Source organism: Mobula hypostoma, chromosome 6, assembly GCF_963921235.1.
Source record: "Mobula hypostoma chromosome 6, sMobHyp1.1, whole genome shotgun sequence".
NCBI classification, from domain to species: domain Eukaryota; kingdom Metazoa; phylum Chordata; class Chondrichthyes; order Myliobatiformes; family Myliobatidae; genus Mobula; species Mobula hypostoma.
The window spans coordinates 118004851-118027610 of NC_086102.1; the positions used below are offsets into that span (position 1 = coordinate 118004851).

Below are 22760 nucleotides of genomic sequence, written 5' to 3' on the forward strand. Positions count from 1 at the left end.
CGAGGAATGAGTCTCTGGCTGAATGTACTCCTGTGCCCACCCAGTACATTATGTAGTGGATGGGAGACATTGACCAAGACGGCATGCAACTTAGACAGCATCCTCTTTTCAGACACCACAGTGAGAGAGTCCAGTTCCATCCCCACAACATCACTGGCCTTATGAATGAGTTTGTTGATTCTGTTGGTGTCTGCTACCCTCAGTCTGCTGCCCCAGCACACAACAGCAAACATGATAGCACTGGCCACCACAGACTTGTAGAACATCCTCAGCATCGTCCGGCAGATGTTAAAGGACCTCAGTCTCCTCAGGAAATAGAGACGGCTCTGACCCTTCTTGTAGACAGCCTCAGTGTTTTTAGACCAGTCCAGTTTATTGTCAATTCGTATCCCCAGGTATTTGTAATCCTCCACCATGTCCACACTGACCCCCTGGATGGAAACAGGGGTCACCGGTACCTTAGCTCTCCTCAGGTCTACCACCAGCTCCTTAGTCTTTTTCACATTAAACTGCAGATAATTCTGCTCACACCATGTGACAAAGTCTTCTACCGTAGCCCTGTACTCAATCTCATCTCCCTGACTGAGTTTGCAACTTTTTGCAGCTTTTTCCCATTTTGTGCAGTGCCCCTCCCCATACCAGATGATGATGATGCAACCAGTTGGAATGCTCTCCATGTTTTATGTGCAAAAAGTTGTGGGAGTCTTTGGTGACTTACCCAATCTCTTCAAACCCCTAATGAACTATAGCCACTGTATTTGATAACTGAATCAATATGTTGGGCTCAGGATAAATCTCCAGAGAATTTAACACTCAGGAACTTAAACTGCTCACTTTTTCCACTGCTGATCCCTCAATAAGGATTGGTATGTGTTCCCTCGACCTCCTCCTCCTGAAGTCCACAATCAAATTTTTGGTCTTACTTACATTAAGTGCAACTAGCTGATCTATCTCACTCCTGTATATCTCCTCGTCACCATCTGAAATTCTACCAGCCGCAGCTGAGTCATTGGCATCTTTATAGATGGCATTTGAGCTGCGCCTAGCCACACCGTCATGGGTGTAAAGAAAGTAGAGCAGTGGGCTAAGCCTGTCAGTGAGGTGTTATATTGGATCCGCACTGTATGTAGTCTCCCAATGAGGAAGGATCCAATTACAGAGAGAGGCAAAGAGGCCCAGGCTTTGGAACTTGTTGATTACTACTGAGAAGCCCTGCATCAGTTAAATATCTATGATACATAGGGGTTAAGTTTCTATGGTTCCAGAAAACAAAATAAATAACCAACCAATGTGGTAAAAAGGACTAACAGTTCAAATTTGTCTTTTACATACAAGAAATAAATGTGAATGAATAGTGTAACACTATTCATTTGAACAAATTGAAATTGGAAGTAAATACTTCTCACTTTCACAACTTTCAAATCATCACTATTTGTAGTATCTTGTAAATATTTCACCATCATATGTTGAAAAGAAATCTCCACTGGAGGAAGGTGGAAATGGAGCATTGATTTTCACACTGAAGACATAAACGCAGTTGCATGCTGCAGGAATTGGTGCTGGGTCCTCTATTGTTTGTCATATATATTAAAAGATTTGGAAGGTAATGTGGGTGGCATGATTAATAAGTCTGCATATAACACCAAAATTAGTGGTATAGAAGATTATCTAAGGTCACAACAGGATCTAGATCAAATGGGAAAGGGGACAAGGGAATGGCTAATAGAACTTAACTCAGACAAGGGCAATGCTTGGGAAATTAAACCATATCAGGATTTAAACAATAAGCAGCTCTGGCATATATCTTTGAATAGTGAGACCTAAGGGTATAAGAACATAGTTCCCCAAAACTGGTGACAGGTAGATAGAGTAGTGAAGACATTCGGTATGCTTCTCTTTATCAGCAAGGCATTGACAAAATGAGTGAGAACAGTATATTACAGTTGAACAAATCATTGTTTAGGTCTCAGAGTTCTGAGCGCAATTCTCATTACCACTACAAGAAGGATGGTTCATGCTTGAGAGGGTTCAGAAAAGACTCATTGGAACTTTGTCTAGATTTAATGGCTTGAGTTACAAGGAATCTGGATAGGTTGGGACAGTCTCCTCTGGTGTGAAGAATGCTGAGGGGTAGTACTCACTGTCGTAGGGTTTAATAAGATTGAGAGGAATAGTCACAGCCTTTTTCCAAGAGTAGGGGAGCCAAAAATTAGAAGGCATGGGTTTAAGGTGAAGGGGCAAAGATTTAAAGGGCATCTGAGGGGCAAGCTTTTCAAACAGAAGGTGGTGGATTATGGAACGAGCTGCCAGAGAAGGTGGTTGAGGTAGGTACAATTACAACATTTGGTCAGGCACATGAATTGGAAAGGTTTCAAGGGATTTGAACTAAATGCAGGCAAATGAGATAAACGTAAAAATAAAACAGTACAGCACAGGAATAGGCCCAATCGCACACAATGTTTGTGGAAAAAACCTAGATTAAGTTGGGCTAAAGGTGCTGTTTCCATACAGTGTTACATTATAAATCTATGACAGTGAGGTTTTTGAATTCTCTGACCAAGATGGTTGTGGAGACTCAGTTGGCGAGTCCAGTTAAGACAGAGAGCAACATATGGAGATATGGAGTTAGTGCAAGAAAATGGCACGGTGATGAAACTTCAACCATGATCTTACTGAACAGCAGGATAGGCATGAAGGTTCAAAAGGCCCACTCCAGAGAGTTTCTATGGAATATACTCAATAACTATTTTGCATCTTATTGTTTTAAAGAATAATATACACTTAGTGACAAACAAGAGAAAATCTGCCGATGTTGGATATCCAAGCAACACACACAAAATGCTAGAGGAACTCAGCAGGCCTGGGAGCATCTATGGAAAAGAGTACAGTCGACGTTTCAGGCTGAAACCCTTCAGCAGGACTCAGTGGCCACTTTATTAGGTACACCTGCTTGTTAATGTGAATATCTAATCAGCTAATTGTGTGGCAGCAACTCAATGTATAAAAGCATACAGAGAAGGTCAAGAGATTCAGTTGTTATTCAGACCAAATATTCAGAATGAGGAAGTAAACAGAAACTGAAGCGGGAGGTCACAGTGTCAAAAGTAGTGTCGCGTTGGACGGAGGAAACGGAGGTCCTCCGTGGCTGCTTTGAATTGGTGGACTGGTTAGTATTCAAGGACTCGGCAGCTAACCTCGATGAGTATGCCTCAGCTGTCACGGACTTTATTTGGAAATGCACGGAGGACTGTGTGTCTTGCAAGACGATCCGGGTATTCCCTAACCGGAAACCTTGGATGAATTATGAGGTCAAGTCCCTTTGGAAGGCTAGAGTTGCGGCTTTTAGGTCCGGGGATACCAGTCGCTATACAGAATCCAGGCGTGAACTCTGGAAAGCCATTAAGGGCGCCAAGAGGCAATATCGAGCCAAGTTGGAAGCCCAGGCTAACCAGAGGGATGCCAGTAGACTATGGCAGGATCTAAATGAGATCACTGGGTGCAAAGAAAAGGCTGGGAATATCAGTAACTGTGGCTCTTCCCTTCCTGATGAACTTTAACGTATTCTACGCAAGATTCGAACAGAAGAGGAGTAACCCGTTCCCTCCGGATGAACCGGACCAGGTGGCATCGAGATTCATTGACACCAAGGAGGACATTAGAAGGGCCTTACTGAAGATAAATCCGAGGAAGGCGACAGGCCCAGATGGCATCCCGGGATGGGTTCCGTGCAAGCGAGCAAGCTGGAGTGTTTGCTGACATCTTCAACTGCTCCTTGCTTCAGTCTAAGATCCCCTCGTGTTTTAAGAAGGCAACGATAATCCCAGTGCCGAAGAAGAGCAAGGTGGCATGCCTGAATGACTATCGACTTGTGGCTCTGACATCAATTGCTATGAAGTGCTTCAAGCGATTGGTTATGGCACACATCAACCACAGCCTACCAGTCAACCTCGACGCTTTGCAATTTGCCTACCGGAGCAACAGGTCAATGGCAGATGCCATCTCTCTGGCCCTACATTCCTCCTTAGCACACCTAGAAAATAAAGACGCATACGTAAGGATCCTTTTCATTGACTACAGCTCTGCCTTTAATACCATCATTCCAAATAAACTGATTCCTAAGCTTCTGAACCTGGGCCTTAGCACTCAGATCTGCAGCTGGATCTTCAACTTCCTCATAGACAGGAGCCAGGCTGTAAAAATAGAGGACAAGCTCTCCTCTACAATCACACTGAGCACCGGTGCCCCACAAGACTGTGTACTCAGCCCCCTGCTGTACTCACTGTACACCCATGATTGTGTAGCCAAGTTTCCATCAAACTTAATATATAAGTTTGCTGATGACACAACAATTGTAGGCCATATCTCAGGTAACGATGAGTTTGAGTACAAAGAGGAAATTAAGAACCTGGTGGCATGGTGCAAAGACAATAACCTATCCTTCAACGTCAGCAAGACGAAGGAATTGGTTGTTGACTTCAGTAGGAGTAGTGGACCGCACGACCCCATTTACATTGGTGGTGCGCAAGTAGAACAGGTCAAAAGCTTTAAGTTCCTCGGGATCAATATCACAAATGACCTGACTTGGTCCAACCAAGCAGAGTCCACTGCCAAGAAGGCCCACGAGTGACTTTACTTCCTGAAGAACTAAAGAAATTTGGCCTGTCCCCTAAAACCCTCACTAATTTTTATAGATGCACCGTAGAAAGCATTCTTCTAGGGTGCATCACAACTTGGTATGGAAGTTGTCCTGTCCAAGACCGGAAGAAGCTGCAGAAGATCGTGAACACGGCGCAGCACATCACACAAACCAATCTTCTGTCCTTGGACTCACTTTACACGGCACACTGTTGGAGCAGTGCTGCCAGGATAATCAAGGACACGACCCACCCAGCCAATACACTTTTCATCCCTCTTCCCTCCGGGAGAAGGCTCAGGAGCTTGAAGACTTGTACGGCCAGATTTGGGAACAGCTTCATTCCAACTGTGATAAGACTGCTGAACGGATCCTGACCCAAATTTGGGCTGTACCCTCCAAATATCCTGACCTGCCTCTCTGTTTTTTTGCACTACCTTACTTTCCATTTTCATATTTTCTATTTATGATTTATAATTTAAATTTTTAATATTTACTATCGATTTGTAATCCAGGGAGCGGGAAGCGCAGAATCAAATATCACTGTGATGATTGTACATTCTAGTATCAATTGTTTGGCGACAATAAAGTATAAAGTATGTGATCTAAATTACTTTGACATGGAATGATTCTTGGTGCCAGTTGGGGTGGCTTGTGTATTTCAGAAAGAGTTGATCTCCTGGAATTTTCACGCACAATTTCTAGAGTTTACGGAGGATGGTACAAAAACCAAAAACATCCCATGAGTGGCAGTTCTGTGGGCGAAAATGCTTTGTCAATGAGAAAAATCAGAGGAGAATGACCGGACTGGTTCAAGCTGACAGGAAGGTAACAGTAACTCAAATAACCACGTGTTACAACAGCAGTGTGCAGACGAGCATATCTGAAAGCACCGCATTTTGAACCTTGAAGTGGCTGAGCTCCCCTGCACTCAGTCACCACTCTATTAGATATAGGAGGTACCTGATAAAAGTGGCCACTTAGTGTATATGTGATGGTATTCCTGATTCATAACCTGAGGAAGGAACTAGAGAGGAAACTAATTTATATTTGTGTATTGATAAAGTGTTAATAGATTTTATGTTATGCATTGGTCACCGACTGGTATCTGCCAGAGTGCAGCACGCATAAACGTGGAGAGCATCATTCATCTCAGCTCACCTGGAAAACCCACTGACTCCAGAAGGTAAAAGGACAGTAGTGTCATATGTCCTTTACTGCCTGCGTACAGCTGTACACCTGCTCATTAATACAAATATCTAATCAGCCAATTAAGTAGAAGAAACACAATGCAGAGAAACATGCAAACATGGTCAAAAGGTTCAGTTGCTGTTCAGACCAAACATCAGAATGGGGAAAAAATATGATCTAAATCACTGACCATGAAGTGAATGTTGGTGACAGGCACGGTGGTTTGAGCATCTCAGAAACTGCTAGTTTCCTGGGATTTTCACACACAAGTCTCTCAAGTTTACAGAGAATGGTGCAAGAAACAAAATAATCCATTGAGTGGCAGTTCTGAAGGCAAGAGCACCTTGTTAATGAGAGTTCAGAAGAGAATGGTCAGACTGGTTCAAGCTGACAGAACTACACGTTGAACCTTGAGGTGGATGGGCTACAGCAGCATAAGACCACACTAAGTTCCACTCCTGTACCTAATAAACTGGCCACTGAGTCTATGTAATTGATGAAAGAATTATCCATTCAAAATGTTATTACTTTTATTTAGAAAAATCCTTTTTACTCAACTTAAGGAACCTGCTGATATTACTTCTGCACTAAATCCTTGTTATTCACTCAATTACTATCTGCAGATCCATGCATGCACTCATGAAATCAGCTTTGTATTTCTTGGAATGCTGGTACCAAAGTAATCCCTTATCAAACTAGTTGTGGAGACCTAGCTGATATGATCTATAGTTATTGAAGGAATGCAGGGAAAGGGTTGGCCCAAGGAAGTGTCATTGCCAGCAGCCTTAATGGCAATCATGAAAATCCATGCCATGAACAAGCAATTGAAGAATATACTATTAATTAAATGTCAATAATCTTTTCTACATGTTCAATAAATACCTAACCACCTAGTGCCAAAAAGTAGCAGTGACACCGGTTTCAGTGTCAAAGTTTCTACATGTTTCAAAAACATCTTAGTTACAACTCTAAGATACAACACTGAAGAGAAATTTTACTCAATTTGGCTTTATTGATTTTGAATGACAATTTCTTGATGGACAAGGGCAATATCCTAAATATTTTGTGCTAGCCAGTCATATAGAAGGGTTATCAAATAGACTATCTTTCTGACATAGAAACATAGAAAATAGGTGCAGGAGTAGGCCATTCGGCCCTTCGAGCTTGCACCGTCATTCAGTATGATCATGGCTGATCATCCAACTCAGAACCCTGTACCAGCCTTCCCTCCATACCCTCTGATCCCTTTAGCCACAAGGGCCATATCTAACTCCCTCTTAAATATAGCCAATGAACTGGCCTCAACTGTTTCCTGTGGCAGAGAATTCCACAGATTCACCACTCTCTGTGTGAAGAAGTTTTTCCTCATCTCGGTCCTAAAAGGCTTCCCCTTTATCCTCATACTGTGACCCCTCGTTCTGGACTTCCCCAACATCGGGAACAATCTTTCTGCATCTGTCCAATCCCTTTAGGATTTTATATGTTTCAATAAGATCCTCCCTCAATCTTCTAAATTCCAACGAGTATAAGCCTAGTCGATCCAGTCTTTCATCATATGAAAGTCCTGCCATCCCAGGAATCAATCTGGTGAACCTTCTTTGTACTCCCCCTATAGCAAGAATGTTTTTCCTCAAATTAGGGGACCAAAACTGCACACAATACTCCAGGTGTGGTCTCACCAAGGCCTTGTACAACTGCAGTAGTACCTCTCTGCTCCTGTACTCGAATCTATGAATGCCAGCATACCATTTGCCTTTTTCACCGCCTGCTGTACCTGCATGCCCACTTTCAATGACTGGTGGCTAATGACACCCAGGTCTCGTTGCACCTTCCCTTTTCCTAATCGGCCACCATTCAGATAATAACCTGTTTTCCTGTTTTTGCCACCAAAGTGGATAACCTCACATTTATACACATTAAATTGCATCTGCCATGAATTTGCCCACTCACCTAACCTATCCAAGTCACCCTGCATCCTCCTCACAGCTAACACTGCTGCCCAGCTTCGTGTCATCCACAAACTTGGAGATGCTGCATTTAATTCCCCCATCTAAGTCATTAATATATATTGTAAACAACTGGGGTCCCAGAACTGAGCCTAGCAGTACCCCACTAGTCACTGCCTGCCATTCTGAAAAGGTCCCGTTTATTCCCACTCTGTGCTTCCTGTCTGCCAACCAATTCTCTGTCCACATCAATACCTTACCCCCAATACCATGTGCTTTAAGTTTGCACACTAATCTCCTGTGTGGGATGTGACGAGAATACACATAAAATTAAGATGTTTGCTGGCCTGGGTTAGCATCAGTGGCATCAGCAGTTGGTCTGCCACCTGTCCTCAGGGGAAGGAGAGATAAGGAACAATGAAGCAGCATCTGGAGATGTGTAATGAAGGGACGGGAGAGAGCGAGCTGTCTGGAGCGGCTCCCCCTTTGAACCCTGAACTGTTTGAAGTGATGGACAGGCGATACCCCAGCAGGGGGATAAAAAGGGACAGGTTCATTAAGGCAGGACACACACGACACCCGAGGTAACGAGACCCTGGAAGCGGTGCGCCTCTCACGAGTTGGTGGGAAGTACCGGACCTTAAATGCACAGTGTGGAAAGGTACGATCAGCGGGAACCCGGTGTGTGTCCACCCTCACTTGGGTGCCGGGTTCACTGCAGAGGATCGACCGCATCTGGAGGAGGGGTCACAGTCGGTGACCTCAGGTGACATCACAAAGGACCCGCCCGAAAGCTGCTTGTGAGCAATATCGCCGGTCTGTGAGTGGAAGCCGTTCTGAATGATCAGTCATTCCCGTTCTCTCTCTCTCCCTCCCCCCCACGTTGTCCATCGCCATGGCAACGATTACTGCGAACTGAACTAAATCGAACTGGACTTTTGTGTCACTTTGAAATTGGTCATTTACCCCTAGACAACGATAGAGCTTGATTGATGCTGTTATCTTAATTCTGTGCACATGTGTGTTTATCATTGCTGAACTGTTGCATTTATTATCCTTTCGATTACTGTGTTGCTTGTTTCTTTAATAAAACTTTCTTAGTTCTAGTAATCCAGACTCCAACTGAGTGATCCATTTCTGCTGGTTTGGCAACCCAGTTACGGGGTACGTAACATAAGTGGGGTTCTCGTCCGCGATTTTGAACGCTAAATTTGGGACGGAGTAAATAGATTGGGTTAAAATTCCCGAAAGAAAGAAAAGACAAACAGCAGAAATGGAGGCTGAGGAATTTATAAAGGCGCCGACCTTGGAGGCATTAGAGGATGCCAGGAAATCGGAATTGGTAGCTGTGGCCAAACGGTTGAATCTTGCTAAGGGGAAGTCTACAATGAGGAGAGAGGAGATACACAGAGCTATTGTAGAGCACTATGTATCTAAAGATGTGTTTCCTCAAGGCGAGCTGGGGGTGGCGTCTATTGAAAAACCTGCTGGAGACACGGTACAGGTACAGCTTGAAAAACTGAGACTCGAGCACGAGTTCCGGGTACGGCAGTTAGAATACGAAGAGAAGCAGTTAGAAAGGCGGGAGAAAGAGAAAGAGGTAGAAAGGCAAGAGAGAGAGAGACAGTTGGAGAGAGAAGAGAAAGAGAGAGAGAGACAGTTGGAGAGAGAAGAGAAAGAGAGAGAGAGACAGTTGGAGAGAGAGGAGAAAGAGAGGCAATGGGAGCGAGAAGAGAGAGGGAAACAGAGGGAAAGGGAATTTGAGCTGGAGAAGTTAAAGATAAGGGCCGAGCAGGGGCTCATGCCGAACCAAGGTGGAGGGTTCCGGGCGACCCTGGAGGTTAGGCTGGTTCCCCCATTTGACGATACCGACGTGGATCGGTACTTTCTCCACTTCGAAAAAGTGGCTATAAGTCAGGACTGGCCGAGGGATAAGTGGGTTGTTTTACTTCAGAGTGTACTGAAAGGGAAAGCCCAGGAAGCTTACTCTGCTTTGTCCGCGGAAGATGCCCAGAGGTATGAGGTGGTGAAAGAGGCCATCCTCAGGATTTATGAGTTGGTCCCGGAGGCATACCGGCAGAGGTTCCAGAATGCGAGGAGGCAGTGGGACCGCACGTATTTGGAGTTTGCCTGTGAGATGCAGACATATTGTGAGCGTTGGTGCGCCTCAAATGGGGTAGAGGGGGATTATGACAGACTGCTACAGCTGATCCTGATTGAACAGTTTAAAGGTTGTGTCCCTGAGGGTATGAGACCCTACCTCGATGAGAAAGAGGCAGCCACGTTAGCCGCAACTGCTTAGTTAGCGGATGAGTATGCGTTGACGCATAAAATGAAGTTTGCCCCGAGTAAAGGCTACCAGAAGGGTAGTCAGGACGGCGGGGAGAGTCCGCCGGAAAAGTCAGAAAGCAAACCGGGGACTAGTGAAAAGGATAAGGTAGACCGGGAGCAGTCTGGTAGGAAGTCTCCTGGGGTCGTCTGTTATAATTGTGGGAAAGCCGGACACTTTGCGTCCAGGTGCTTTGCCCCAAAGAAGGAGACGGGAAAAGGAAAAGCGGAAATTTTGAATGGCTGTATCGAGCTGTTAAGCGAACCGCTAGGGAAGGACAGGTCTGCCAAAGTTCAGGAAGGGCGCGAGAGGTTTATCTCGGCCGGATTGGTGTCAGTGAAGGAGGGGTTAAAACCAGTTCCAGTGCGGATCTGGAGAGACACGGGAGCATGTCAGTCACTAATACTGAAGAGTGTATTAGAGTTTAGCTCAGAGACCCAGACTGGGGAGGTAGAGGTCAAAGGTGTTGGGGAAGGGACAGAGTCAGACCCTTTGCACCAGATACACTTACAAAGCAACCTGGTCTCTGGACTAGTCACGATGGGGGTGAGGTCCGAATTACCGATGAAAGGCGTGAAGTCTTGCTCGGTAATGACGTCGCCAGGGGAATCGTGTTCCCAATCGTGAGATTGACAGGTCAGCCTGCCAGCAGTGAGGCCCCGCCCATGGACTCACAGGTTCATCATGGGGCTGCGGTAGTGAATTTAGCTGAAACGTTTCTACCAGTCTTGTACGAGACGGGGGGTAGAAAATGAAAAGAAGGAGTGTAGTGAGACAAGAGGTAGTGAGGGAGCTGGGACAGACGCAGCAGTAGCCAGGAAAGAATTTGTGCAGACGCAGGAGCGAGACGAGGGGCTGATGGTTTTGGCAGAGACAGCTCTCTCTGACACAGCTTTAACAAGGGAACTAGTAGGCTATTGTGTGGAGGAGGAAGTGCTAAGAAAAAAAGGGAAATCAAGTACAGTACCCGCAGATGAGGAGTGGGAGGTGGTGCAAAAGAGTTATGGGGATGAGGTTTTTAACATGGCCCACGAGGTACCCCCCGGTGGACATTTTGCGGTGCTGGAGGAAACAGTTGGTGGAATCATGAAAGAGGTTTACCGGCTGCCCAGGGGGAAGAATGTTATTGATCATGACCGACGCGAACTGAGACGGTCACCGGCTTTTGATATGCGAACAAACCTAGTCGGTGTTAGCATGGAAATCAATGAAGCTAGGGGCCCCCTGAAAAGAGAAAAAAACCATTTTGAAAAGATTAGTATGGGATCGATCAGATGGGAGAAGGCTATTGTTTTGGGCAGGTCTACTGATGAGGGCTCTCCCTCAATCCCCGAACAAAGCAACTCTTTAGCAGGAATAATTAAACGACTCGCACCCGTGGGTTTGATTGTCCCGAGGCGATGCAAAGAACTGGGATGTTGGGTGATGTCTGTTACAATATGCTAGCCTAGTAAACAACATCCATATATAATGAGTAATTCAGTGACTAAAGGGCTGACGAACAGAGGTGTGTATTGGCAATTTAATACGGCTGTCTGAAGCCAGCTTGATAATGAACCTTGAAAAAAATGAATTCGGCCACACGAGGGTCACTTACCTGGGAATTGTGGTGACACAGGGGCAGCTGGCAGCGATGCAAGCTACAGTGCAGGCTATCACTGATAGACAGACAAGAGGGCCCTCAGAAGGTTCTTGGAGATGGTGGGGTACTGTAGGAAGTTTTGCAATAACTCTGCGGTCACTACCCCTCCCCCTCCTACTAAGCCCTTGCGAGAGAAAACTGAGTCGGAATGGGACGACCCTTGTTATTGTGGTCCGGGACAAAACTAAATGAGAGGTTACATTGATCGCAATTCATCAGTGTTTTTGGCCACTATGAAGTTTGCTGAGTTGGAGCCTGGTCTAAGGGATTATTAATAACACATATAAAAGGAACAGAAAATGTGATGACTGTCTGTCAAGATGTTGACAACTTCAAATTCTCTGTATTAGCCAAATAGCTGATAAAGATGTATATTTGTGTGTGTATCAAATAATGTATTCATGTTTGTAATTTTTACCTCCCGGTAAAAATTCTTAAAAGGGGGGAAGTGTGACGAGAATACACATAAAATTAAGATGTTTGCTGGCCTGGGTTAGCATCGGTGGCATCAGCAGTTGGTCTGCCACCTGTCCTCAGGGGAAGGAGAGATAAGGAACAATGAAGCAGCATCTGGAGATGTGTAATGAAGGGACGGGGGAGAGAGAGCTGTCTGGAGCGGCTCCCCCTTTGAGCCCTGAACTGTTTGAAGTGATGGACAGGCGATACCCCAGCAGGGGGATAAAAAGGGACAGGTTCGCTAAGGCAGGACACACACAACACCCGAGGTAACGAGACCCTGGAAGCGGTGCGCCTCTCACGAGTCGGTGGGAAGTACCGGACCTTAAACACACAGGGTGGAAAGGTACGATCAGCGGGAACCCGGTGTGTGTCCACCCTCGCTTGGGTGCCGGGTTCACTGCAGAGGATCGACCGCATCTGGAGGAGGGGTCACAGTCGGTGACCTCAGGTGACATCACAAAGGACCCGCCTGAAAGCTACTTGTGAGCAATATCGCCGGTCTGTGAGTGGAAGCCGTTCTGAATGATCAGTCATTCCCGTTCTCTCTCTCTCCCTCCCCCCAACGTTGTCCATCGCCATGGCAACGATTACTGTGAACTGAACTAAATCGAACTGGACTTTTGTGTCACTTTGAAATTGGTCATTTACCCCTAGACAACGATAGAGCTTGATTGATGTTGTTATCTTAATTCTGTGCACATGTATGTTTATCATTGCTGAACTGTTGCATTTATTATCCTTTCGATTACTGTGTTGCTTGTTTCTTTAATAAAACTTTCTTAGTTCTAGTAATCCAGACTCCAACTGAGTGATCCATTTCTGCTGGTTTGGCAACCCAGTTACGGGGTACGTAACAGGGACCTTGTCAAAAGCCTTCTGAAAATCCAAATATACCACATCCACTGGTTCTCCCCTATCCACTCTACTAGTTACATCCTCAAAAAATTCTATGAGATTTGTCAGACATGATTTTCCTTTCACAAATCCATGCTGACTTTGTCCGATGATTTCACCGCTTTCCAAATGTGCTGTTATCACATCTTTGATAACCGACTCCAGCAGTTTCCCCACCACCGACGTTAGGCTAACCGGTCTATAATTCCCCGGTTTCTCTCTCCCTCCTTTTTTAAAAAGCGGGGTTACATTAGCCACCCTCCAATCCTCAGGAACTAGTCCAGAATCTAAAGAGTTTTGAAAAGTTACCACTAATGCATCCACTATTTCTTGGGCTACTTCCTTAAGCATTCTGGGAGCAGCCCATCTGGCCCTGGGGATTTATCTGCCTTTAATCCCTTCGATTTACCTAACACCACTTCCCTACTAACATGTATTTCCCTTAGTTCCTCCATCTCACTAGACCCTCTGTCCCCTACTATTTCCGGAAGATTATTTATGTCCTCCTTAGTGAAGGCAGAACCAAAGTAGTTATTCAATTGGTCTGCCATGTCCTTGTTCCCCATAATCAATTCACCTGTTTCTGTCTGACAAAGGCAATGTGACCATAATGTGTAGCCAGTTTAAGATTGTTTATTATTTTCAGTACCCAATTGTAAAGGAGAATGAAATAATTGTTACTCCTTTCTCCTTTTCTGGATTAAAAAGAAAATTGAAGTTTCAGATCAAAGTAGGGACTTCTGGATTAATTTACAACTGGATCTAGAATTACCTTTTACTTAATTTCTTTAATTCTTCAAGTTCACCAGGAACTTTCTTCAGTTTGGGTTTACATCTGTTATTGACCAATTCCTGCAAGAAAAATACAATTTCAGTTGCAGTAAGCATTTAAATATTGCATCTGTTGTACTGAAGTTTTCCCTTGACATGGATAAACATAAGATGGTTATACCAAGATAAAAGTATATGCCTGATAAATATAAGCTGGGTGGTGGTAGAATACAATATATCATGCATGGAAAGCATTTGGACTAAAGGCTTATTAAAGCTAGTACAGAATGAGCAGTAAAAATATTGTATCTCACAGCATTTCAAAGGAATGAAATGTGATCTGGGGATGATGGTAAATGTTCTGGCCTACCTGGAGCCCTAGAAATACCCCAATGTTGCAGGACGATATAGGAAGTAAAATGATAAATGAGTTTAGGACAGTGGAAAGATAAAACAAAGTATACAAGCTATGGAACACAGCAATTGCTGGAAATCTGAAAGTTAGTAGGTCAGGCAGATCTGTAGAGAGAAGAAAAGAGAACTAAAAGTAAATTAATATTATAGAATGATGACCTTTAATATATCTGACAGGTTCTGATACAAATTCGAAAGAATAGTTAATTATAAATTGTCAAATTCAATGTTGAGTTCTGAAGACTGTAATATGCTTAGTCAGATAATCAAATACTGTTCCTTGAGCTTAAGATAGGTTTCACTGGAACAGTATAAGACCATAAGACATAGGAGCAGAATTAACCCATTCAGCCCATCAAGTCTGCTCCACCATTCTATCGTGGCTGATCCCAGATCCCACTCAAACCCACAGACCTGCCTTCTCCCCTTATCCTTTAATGCCCTGACTGATCAGGAAACTATCAACTTCCACCTTAAATATACCCATGGACTTGACTCCACTGCAGTCTGTAGCAGAACATTCAACAGATTCACTACTCTTTGCTAAAAAATTCCTTCTTACCTCTGTTCTAAAAGGTCACCCCTCAATTTTGAGGCTATGTCCTCTAGTTCTGGATAGCCCCACATAGGGACAGGCATAGGTGGGTTGCAAACTCAAAGTGACAGGCAACAGAAGCCCAACGGGTATTTTATCAGATGAAACTGAGGTGTTCCATTAAGTAGTCACCTGATCTGCACTTGGTTTCTGCATCATGGGCAACATATGCAGCACACTAACTTGGAAGCAGTACAAGTGAATTATTGCTTCACCCACGAGCTATGTACTGGATCCCCATATGATATAAAGAGAAAAGCAGAAACATAGATATAGGACCAGGAGTAAGTCGACTACTCAAGCCTACTCTGCCATTCAATGTGATCATGGCTGACCATCCAAATGCAGTGCTTTGCTCCATGTTTCTGCCCACCTCCTTTGATTCTTCTAACCCCAAGAACCATAACTAATTCCTTGCAGAAAACACTTGTTCATTTGGCTTTAACTGTTTTCTGTGGGAGAAAATTCTAGGAGAAATTTCTCATATCAGATTTAACTGCCTTCCTTCTATTCCTTGGACTGTCCTGCCTGGTCTTGGTTACCTACAGTATTGTGAATATCTTTGCTGCATCTAATCTGTACAGCATTCTTGAATTTGGTATGCTTTTTAGAGTTTCAAATATATGCTTAATTGACTATGCTGATTTTGGCATATCTTATCATGTGCCTCCAAGTATCCTGAAACCGCATCCTTAGTAATGGACCTCAACATCTTCTCAGCCAGAGGTCCCTTTCTTCTGCTTCCCTCTCTTCTTAAAGAGTAGAATGACATTTTCAATTTTCCAGTCCTCCAGAAACATTCCAGAATCTAGTAATTCCTGAAAGGTGACTTCTAATGCCTCCACAATCTCTTCAGCTAGCACTTTCAGAACCTTACAGTTCTGAAAGTGGTCCATCTGGCCAAGTGACTTATCTACCTTCAGACCTTTAAGCTTCCCAAGCACCTTCTCCATAACAATAGCAACTACAGTCACTTCTGCCCCGTCACTCTTGAATTTCTGGGATATTGCTAAAGTCTTCTGCAGTGATGACTGATGCAAAATACTTAAATTTTTCCTCCATTTCTTTGTCCCCCATTACTGCTTCTCCAGTGTCATTATTCAGCAGTCCAATATTACCTCTTACTTCTCTTTTATATATTGAAAAAAAATGTTGGTACCCTCTTTTATATTATTGGCTAGCATTCTTCATATTTTAACCTGAGGTTCATACCTGAATCTCATACCTGCGATTAATCTGACTATCCCATATGCCCTTACAAATTTTTTAGACAGTGATATTATATTTACTACTACTCATGCCTCTGGCAACTCTCCAATATCCAGAGGACTGGTTGATTATGGCAAGCCTTTCTGCATATTCCTCCCCTAATTCATTTGGCAACCTTGGATGCATCCGTCTAGACCTGTAATTTGTTTATTTAGGAACAGCCAGCACCTCTAGTTTGTTCCACTAATTAATTTTTACTCTTTCTATTATGTTTATTTTCTCTACTACTGAGATTTTGAAAGCAAACTCTTGGTAAATAAACAATATACAGTTATGCACATAAAAGTTGCTGGTGAACGCAGCAGGCCAGGCAGCATCTCTAGGAAGAGGTGCAGTCGACATTTCAGGCCGAGAGCCTTCGTCAGGACAGAAAGGGTCTTGGCCTGAAACGTCGTCTGCACCTCTTCCTAGAGATGCTGCCTGGCCTGCTGCGTTCACCAACAACTTTTACATGTGTTGCTTGAATTTCCAGCATCTGCAGAATTCCTGTTGTTAATATACAGTTATGCATATTTTGTGAAGGTCAGTGTCCAACCTATGTAACTGCACTGCTTCTGTTTCTCATGGCGTTTATAACCTGACAATAAACTTGAACTTGAACCTGAACCTGAGTCTGGAAGAAAACAATGAGGCTTTCTATACGAAAATTAACTCAATTATAATTAATTCAAGTCCTGCAGCAACTAGATACAAGATTAAGTGACCACAAAATACGGGATACCAATAGTTAAAAAGAATGACTACACTTCAATGTAATGCCATGGCTATGAAAATTATCTTGTCTCCATTTCAGCTCTCAAAACATGTGGAAGTTAAAACTAAATATGATCTGTTCTTAACTACCCTGATGAAACTCAACTTTTAAAAGATAAAAGTCAATTTTATGTTCATGGTGATAAAACGGGCAAACTTTTGGCTAATCAACTTAAAACTTTAACAGTTAAACGTCAAATTAAGGAAATCTCCAAAGCGAATGGTGATTTAACTTCTGATCAATTAGAAATCAATGATACTTTCTGAGAATTTTATTCTAAACTGTTCCGATTCACCTAAAGCCAGCTTTGCTATGAACAATTTTCTAGATCGTTTAAACATTCCCCCACTTTCTGAGGTTAATTGAAAATGGTTAGATCAACCTTTTTCTTCTGAGGAAATTGCCCGGGTTGTCCATTCTCTGAGTTCGGGGAAGGCTCCCAGTCCTGACAGATTTTCTGGAGAATTCTACAAGGCTTTTGCTCCTTTGCTTATTCCTCACTTACTTTCTGTCCTTTCTGACTCTTTTAAATTAGGTAGGTTGCCACAATCTTTTTATGATGCCTCTATTTCACTTATTTTCAAAAAGAATAAAGATCCAACTGATTGCTCTTCCTACAGACCTATTTCTTTACTTAATGTTGACGCTAAAATTTTATCTAAACTTTTGGCTCATAGGATGGAAAACATTCAGCCTTCTATTATCTCTGATGACCAGACCGGATTTATTAAAAATCGTTATTCTCATTTTAACGTTCGTCATTTACTGAATGTTATTTATTCTCCCTCTAAAGAAACTTCGGAATGCGTGATTTCTTTGGATGCTGAGAAAGCCTTTGACTGGGTTGAATGGAATTATTTATTTAAAATATTAGAAAAATTTAAATTTGGGTCCAATTTTATTCAATGGATTAAATTACTTTATTCATCTCCCACTGCACAGGTTCTTACTAACTTTCAGAGTTCTAAACCATGTAATCTCCAACGTGGAACCAGACAAGGATGTCCTTTGAGTCCTTTGCTTTTTGATTTGGCTTTAGAGCCTTTACCCATCGCGTTTCATGAATCCGTTGACATCTCGGGTATTTTAAGGACAGGTATCACTCATAAGGTGTCGCTTTATGCTGATGACCTTTTGCTCTACATCTCTAATGTGGAGTCTTCTCTACCTTCAATACTCTTTTGACTTTCTGAATTTAGTCAGTTCTCAGGATATAAACTTAATCTTCATAGGAGTGAACTTTTTCCTTTGAATAATTTGGTATCAGTCAACTCTGACCTTCCTTTTAAAATTGTAAGAAATCAATTTACTTATTTGGGTATAACGACTACTCAGAATTATAAATTTCTTTTTAAAGAAAACTTTATCACTCTTTTGGATTATGTTAAGAAGGTACTATCAAATTGGTCTCCCCTTCCTTTATCGCTGATTGGACATATTAATTCTATTAAAATAAATATTTTGCCTAAATTTTTATATTTATTTCAAGCCCTACCTGTTTTAATCCCTAATTCCTTTCTTGACTCTTTAAATTCAATTATATCTTCTTACTTATGCAAGAATAAACCCCCCCCCCCGATTAAACAAAGTTCATCTTCAGAAATCTAAAAAAATGGGGGATTAGCCGTACCCAATTTTAGGTTTTACTACTGGGCAGTCAACATACGCTACCTTACGTTTTGGTTGTACTACATTCATCGTGAAGGCTGCCCGGTTTGGGTTTCTTCAGAAGTTAATTCTGTTAATAAGTTTTCTATTATTTCTCTTCTTGGTTCTTCAATTCCTCATCCTTAAGTAATTTAACTGATAATTATGTAGTTAAACATTCTTTGAGGATTTAGTTACAATTTAGAAAATTCTTCGGGTTATTTGGTTTTTCACTCTCTAGTCCCATTTTTTCTAATTATTTTTCTATGACTGGTTTAGTTTTTAAAGAGTGGAATAGACTAGGTAGTAAATGTTTTCAGGATCTGTCTTTCCTCATTTGATCAACTATCTATTAAATATAATCTTTGTAAAGCTCACTTTTTTAGATATTTACAAATTAGAGACTTCTTGCATTCTCAACTTCATACATTTCCTAAATGTCCAGATAAGAATTTAATTGATACAATTTTTACTTTGAAACCTTTTCATAATGGATCTACTTCTAACATTTATAGTATGCTGTTGGCAATGAGAAACATTCCATTAGACAAAATTAAAGACCTCTGGGAACAAGACCTACAGATTTCAATTGATGAAGATACTTGGAATGAAATTTTTAAACTTGTTCACACCTCTTTTGTTATGTACGCGTCACTCACTTTTACAATTTAAAGTGGTTCATAGAGCCTATATGACTAAAGATAAGCTCTCTCATTTTCACTCAGATTTTTCTCCATACTGTAATACGTATAATGTTGAAGAAGCTTCTCTAATTCATACGCTTTGGCCCTGCCTGCGTATGGAGGCATGGAGGTATAGAAGTATGATAAATTTTGGTAAGAAGTATTTCAAACTTTCTCGGAGCTTTTTAAAATAAACTTTAAACCCAATCCTGACTGCCTTGTTTGGTATTGTTGGAGGAAATGATTTTACTCTTAAGCCAAATTATTTGCATATTTTGACTTTTATTTCTCTTTTAGCCAGAAGAGTTTTGTTGCTTAAATAGAAAGATGCCACTCCGCCTACTCATGCCCATTGGCTGATTGATGTTTTGTCATGTTTAAATCTAGAGAAGATTAGGTGTTTTATTTCTATACCTAGACAAGATTTTTTTCACATTATGGGGATCTTTTTGGAACTACTTTCACAATTTTCAACTTGTTCAGCAATGGTGATGGATATTATATGTTTGAATTTACGACTATGTCAGGGATTTTTTTTTCTTTTAACCAAACAGCTGTTTATTTTCCTTTTTTTGTTTTGTTATGGGGTTTTGAATTTGCTTTAGATTAGAATAAAATATACCTTTTCAATATTATGGTCAGTTTACTATACATAGTTATGGAGCATTTCAATCTTGTTTCTGTTTCCATGATATCATAATGTATTTTGTATTTGTCTATGCAAGTGATTAATAAAAATATTGAAAAAGAAAAAGAAAACTTTGGCTTCATCTGTTACCTCATAATTTTATCTATGGCATGTCTCAACAAAAGTATTTAGTTGATGAAACACATACCTTTTCACTTATATTAAACTCTGTTAATTGTGAGACAGTATTGGTGCATTTCTCCTCTGTACTGACCATAACTGTCTGGGTGCTTTGATGTTTCATAATTGATTCACCAATGGACCATTTGGTATTACAAGCTACAGTTCCATGCGTTTTATTTTGACCTAGAGTTGGTCTATTTTTGCTCATCAAAATTATGTCTGTGTTGTTAGCTCGGTCAACAACAGAGATCGTAGCTGTTGTGGCTTTATCCATAGTGAAATCAGCTCTGAAATCAGTGCCAGCATCAACAGTTTGATCAACCTTCATAATTAAATCACTAGTGTCTTTGCTGAATGTGCAATCACATTTCACTTGGGTTTCAATGCAAGTACTTTGAAACATGGTAGTACTTCTTGAAGGTGTCGTATCTGGTGTACGGTGGACACATTTTGTAGATTTATTATTGTCCCCAGTCATCCTTAATGATCTAAAAGCGTCATTCATTTGGACAGTTCTATCAGGGCAACACTCTCCCACCATCGTGCTTGCAATAATACTATCACCTACAGCTGACACAAAAGAGTCCTCCAATAAATTCAGCTGATCTGAACTGTTCAAAAGTTCACAGGATTTTTCCCATCTTTGATCTGAATCCACACAGATGGATACTGTATTATTTTGTCTTCGCTCACCTTGATTCTGTAAGGTATCCTGAATTCTGGAAACTGCATTCACAGAAATTGCAGACCTCACATTAAGTAGCTCCAATGGTACTTGACTGTCAGTTTCAATTTTTGTTGATGTACTAGAGACAGGTTGATCACTTTCCATTTCTGCTGTTTGGAAAGGGAAGCATTGTGCATTTTGATGTGCAGTTTCCAATAACACTTCATTCTTCAGGTCTCTGTTATTTCTACTGTTTACTGGTTCAGATTTGCTCCCATTAGAAACTTCAGTATTGCTATCACTGAATACACTATCATTATTTTGCTCCGGGATTCCAGTAGATTTACATTCTACAAGCAGCACTCCATTTTTTACAGGTTGGGAAGCAGATGTCCCAATATTTTCAAGTACAAATGACTGCTGCGTTGAAGTAACAGCAGAAAGGAATGAAGTCTCATCTACATCTTCAGCTGGATCAGAGCAATGTGCTAATTGAAATGATTCTAATGCATAGCCTGTTGGACTTGGTACTTCTGGGGAAATTTCTCCATGGCTTAAATAATCAAAGTCAAAAAAATAATGGCTTTCTGTGCTGTGGTGACCAGGAGATGGTTCCATATATAAGGTATTAGATGTTGCAGAATCCTTATATTCAGGAATGTACTGATGCAGAGTTTTCTGGTCAAATTCTTGGAAGTAGTCACTAGAGGCTTCTTGTAAAGATATTTTGCTCAGCTTCCTGTACATCTCAAATTCTGCGTCCAAGGACAGATTGGAGACATCTCCATTCTCTTCCATCAAATCCATTTTGAGAATTTATTTTTCACACCCAAGAGCAGTAGTCAGTGAAGCAGTTACTGTTGGTTTGTAAGTAAATTCTTAATGCATGAACTTTCATGGGAAGACCTGAATTCATCTGCTGAATTCAAAGTATTTGAAGACTGAGATTTTACAACAAAAATTTCTTCACCACATTGAATCTGTAATCCCCTACACAGTGCATCAAGTTTTATTGTAAATTCCAAGAGTTCAACTGTTTTAGCACACACAGCTTTATCATTTGCCTTCTTGCTTACAAGATGAGATCCATAAGCAGTCCTGAAGTACCATGTCCTTTCTCAGTAGTTGAACAAGTTGCAAGAATTCTCTTGTGTTGCGCATGAAGTAATTTATCTATAAAATGAATAACAATTAGTGTAATTGAATTCTTACAACCCTATTAAAATGGTCCCAATATCTCAAGCAATACCAAATTATTCAATCAGAACTGGGAGAGCGATTTAGGAACTGCAGGGGCATTGGATAGGAGAAAGTCAGTATTGTACCTCATTATTACCACTGGTAGATGGACAGATAGAACTGAAATGAAAACAACTTCACGCTTTTTATGCTATCTTCACCCTTTACTATGCCTACACGAAATTCATATCATAAGTTTACCAATTTGGTGTTTGAAAATAGCAAGGTGCAAAACAAAAGAGTTCTAGAAAATAAAGTACAACAGGATTGAGGATTTTGTCACTAATTGAAGCAAAAGGCTGAGTGAGGAAGCTACTCGCAAGGACTGCACAAATTGGGAAATATGGCTTGAGAAATGGTAAATATCGTTTTACCCATCACTCTCACTTGTTTACTCTGGCTAACTCTATATATTCAGTACTAATAATACGGTTTGACCCAGAACATTAGTCATTCCTCTGCCTCCGCAGATACTAAATAACACACAGTTCTTCCAGCAGTTTGTTTTTTTTTGTTTAGATTCCAGCTTCTGTAGTCCTTGTGTATGCAATCTGCAAAGTCTGCTGGGACACTGTACCTAAACAGTAGCTTCAATATTGAGGTGAAGGAAGTCAGTGTTGTTCATTGAAGACTTTTCATTTATTTACCCTTCCATAGAAACTAAACCTGAATCTCAAAATTGTACAAGTAATAATAATTTCAACAGGTAACAATAAAGAAAATCAAATGGAAAAGGGCATTTTAAAAGCTTAAAATAGTCAGATAATTATTGGATGGAAATACCTAGCAAAAGATATTTAAATGGCTCACTTGACT

At 41.5% G+C, this 22760-nt stretch overlaps 1 protein-coding gene across 5 annotated transcripts in view; it reads right to left on the reverse strand.

The window, feature by feature from the left end:
- Nucleotides 1–22760, reverse strand: part of rbm44 (RNA binding motif protein 44) — a 118880-nt gene that overhangs the window by 67438 nt on the left and 28682 nt on the right. For 4 of the 5 annotated variants that reach the window (XM_063050005.1, XM_063050002.1, XM_063050004.1 and 1 more), the window contains exons 2-3: nt 20064–21878; nt 13867–13946 (exon numbers count right to left, since the gene is read on the reverse strand). In XM_063050005.1, the coding sequence (XP_062906075.1) occupies nt 13867–13946; nt 20064–21512 (1529 nt within the window). In that variant the 5' untranslated portion in view covers nt 21513–21878. Of the gene's footprint in view, nt 1–13866; nt 13947–20063; nt 21879–22760 lie in introns of those variants that run through there. The other variant, XM_063050007.1, reaches the window with a different exon arrangement.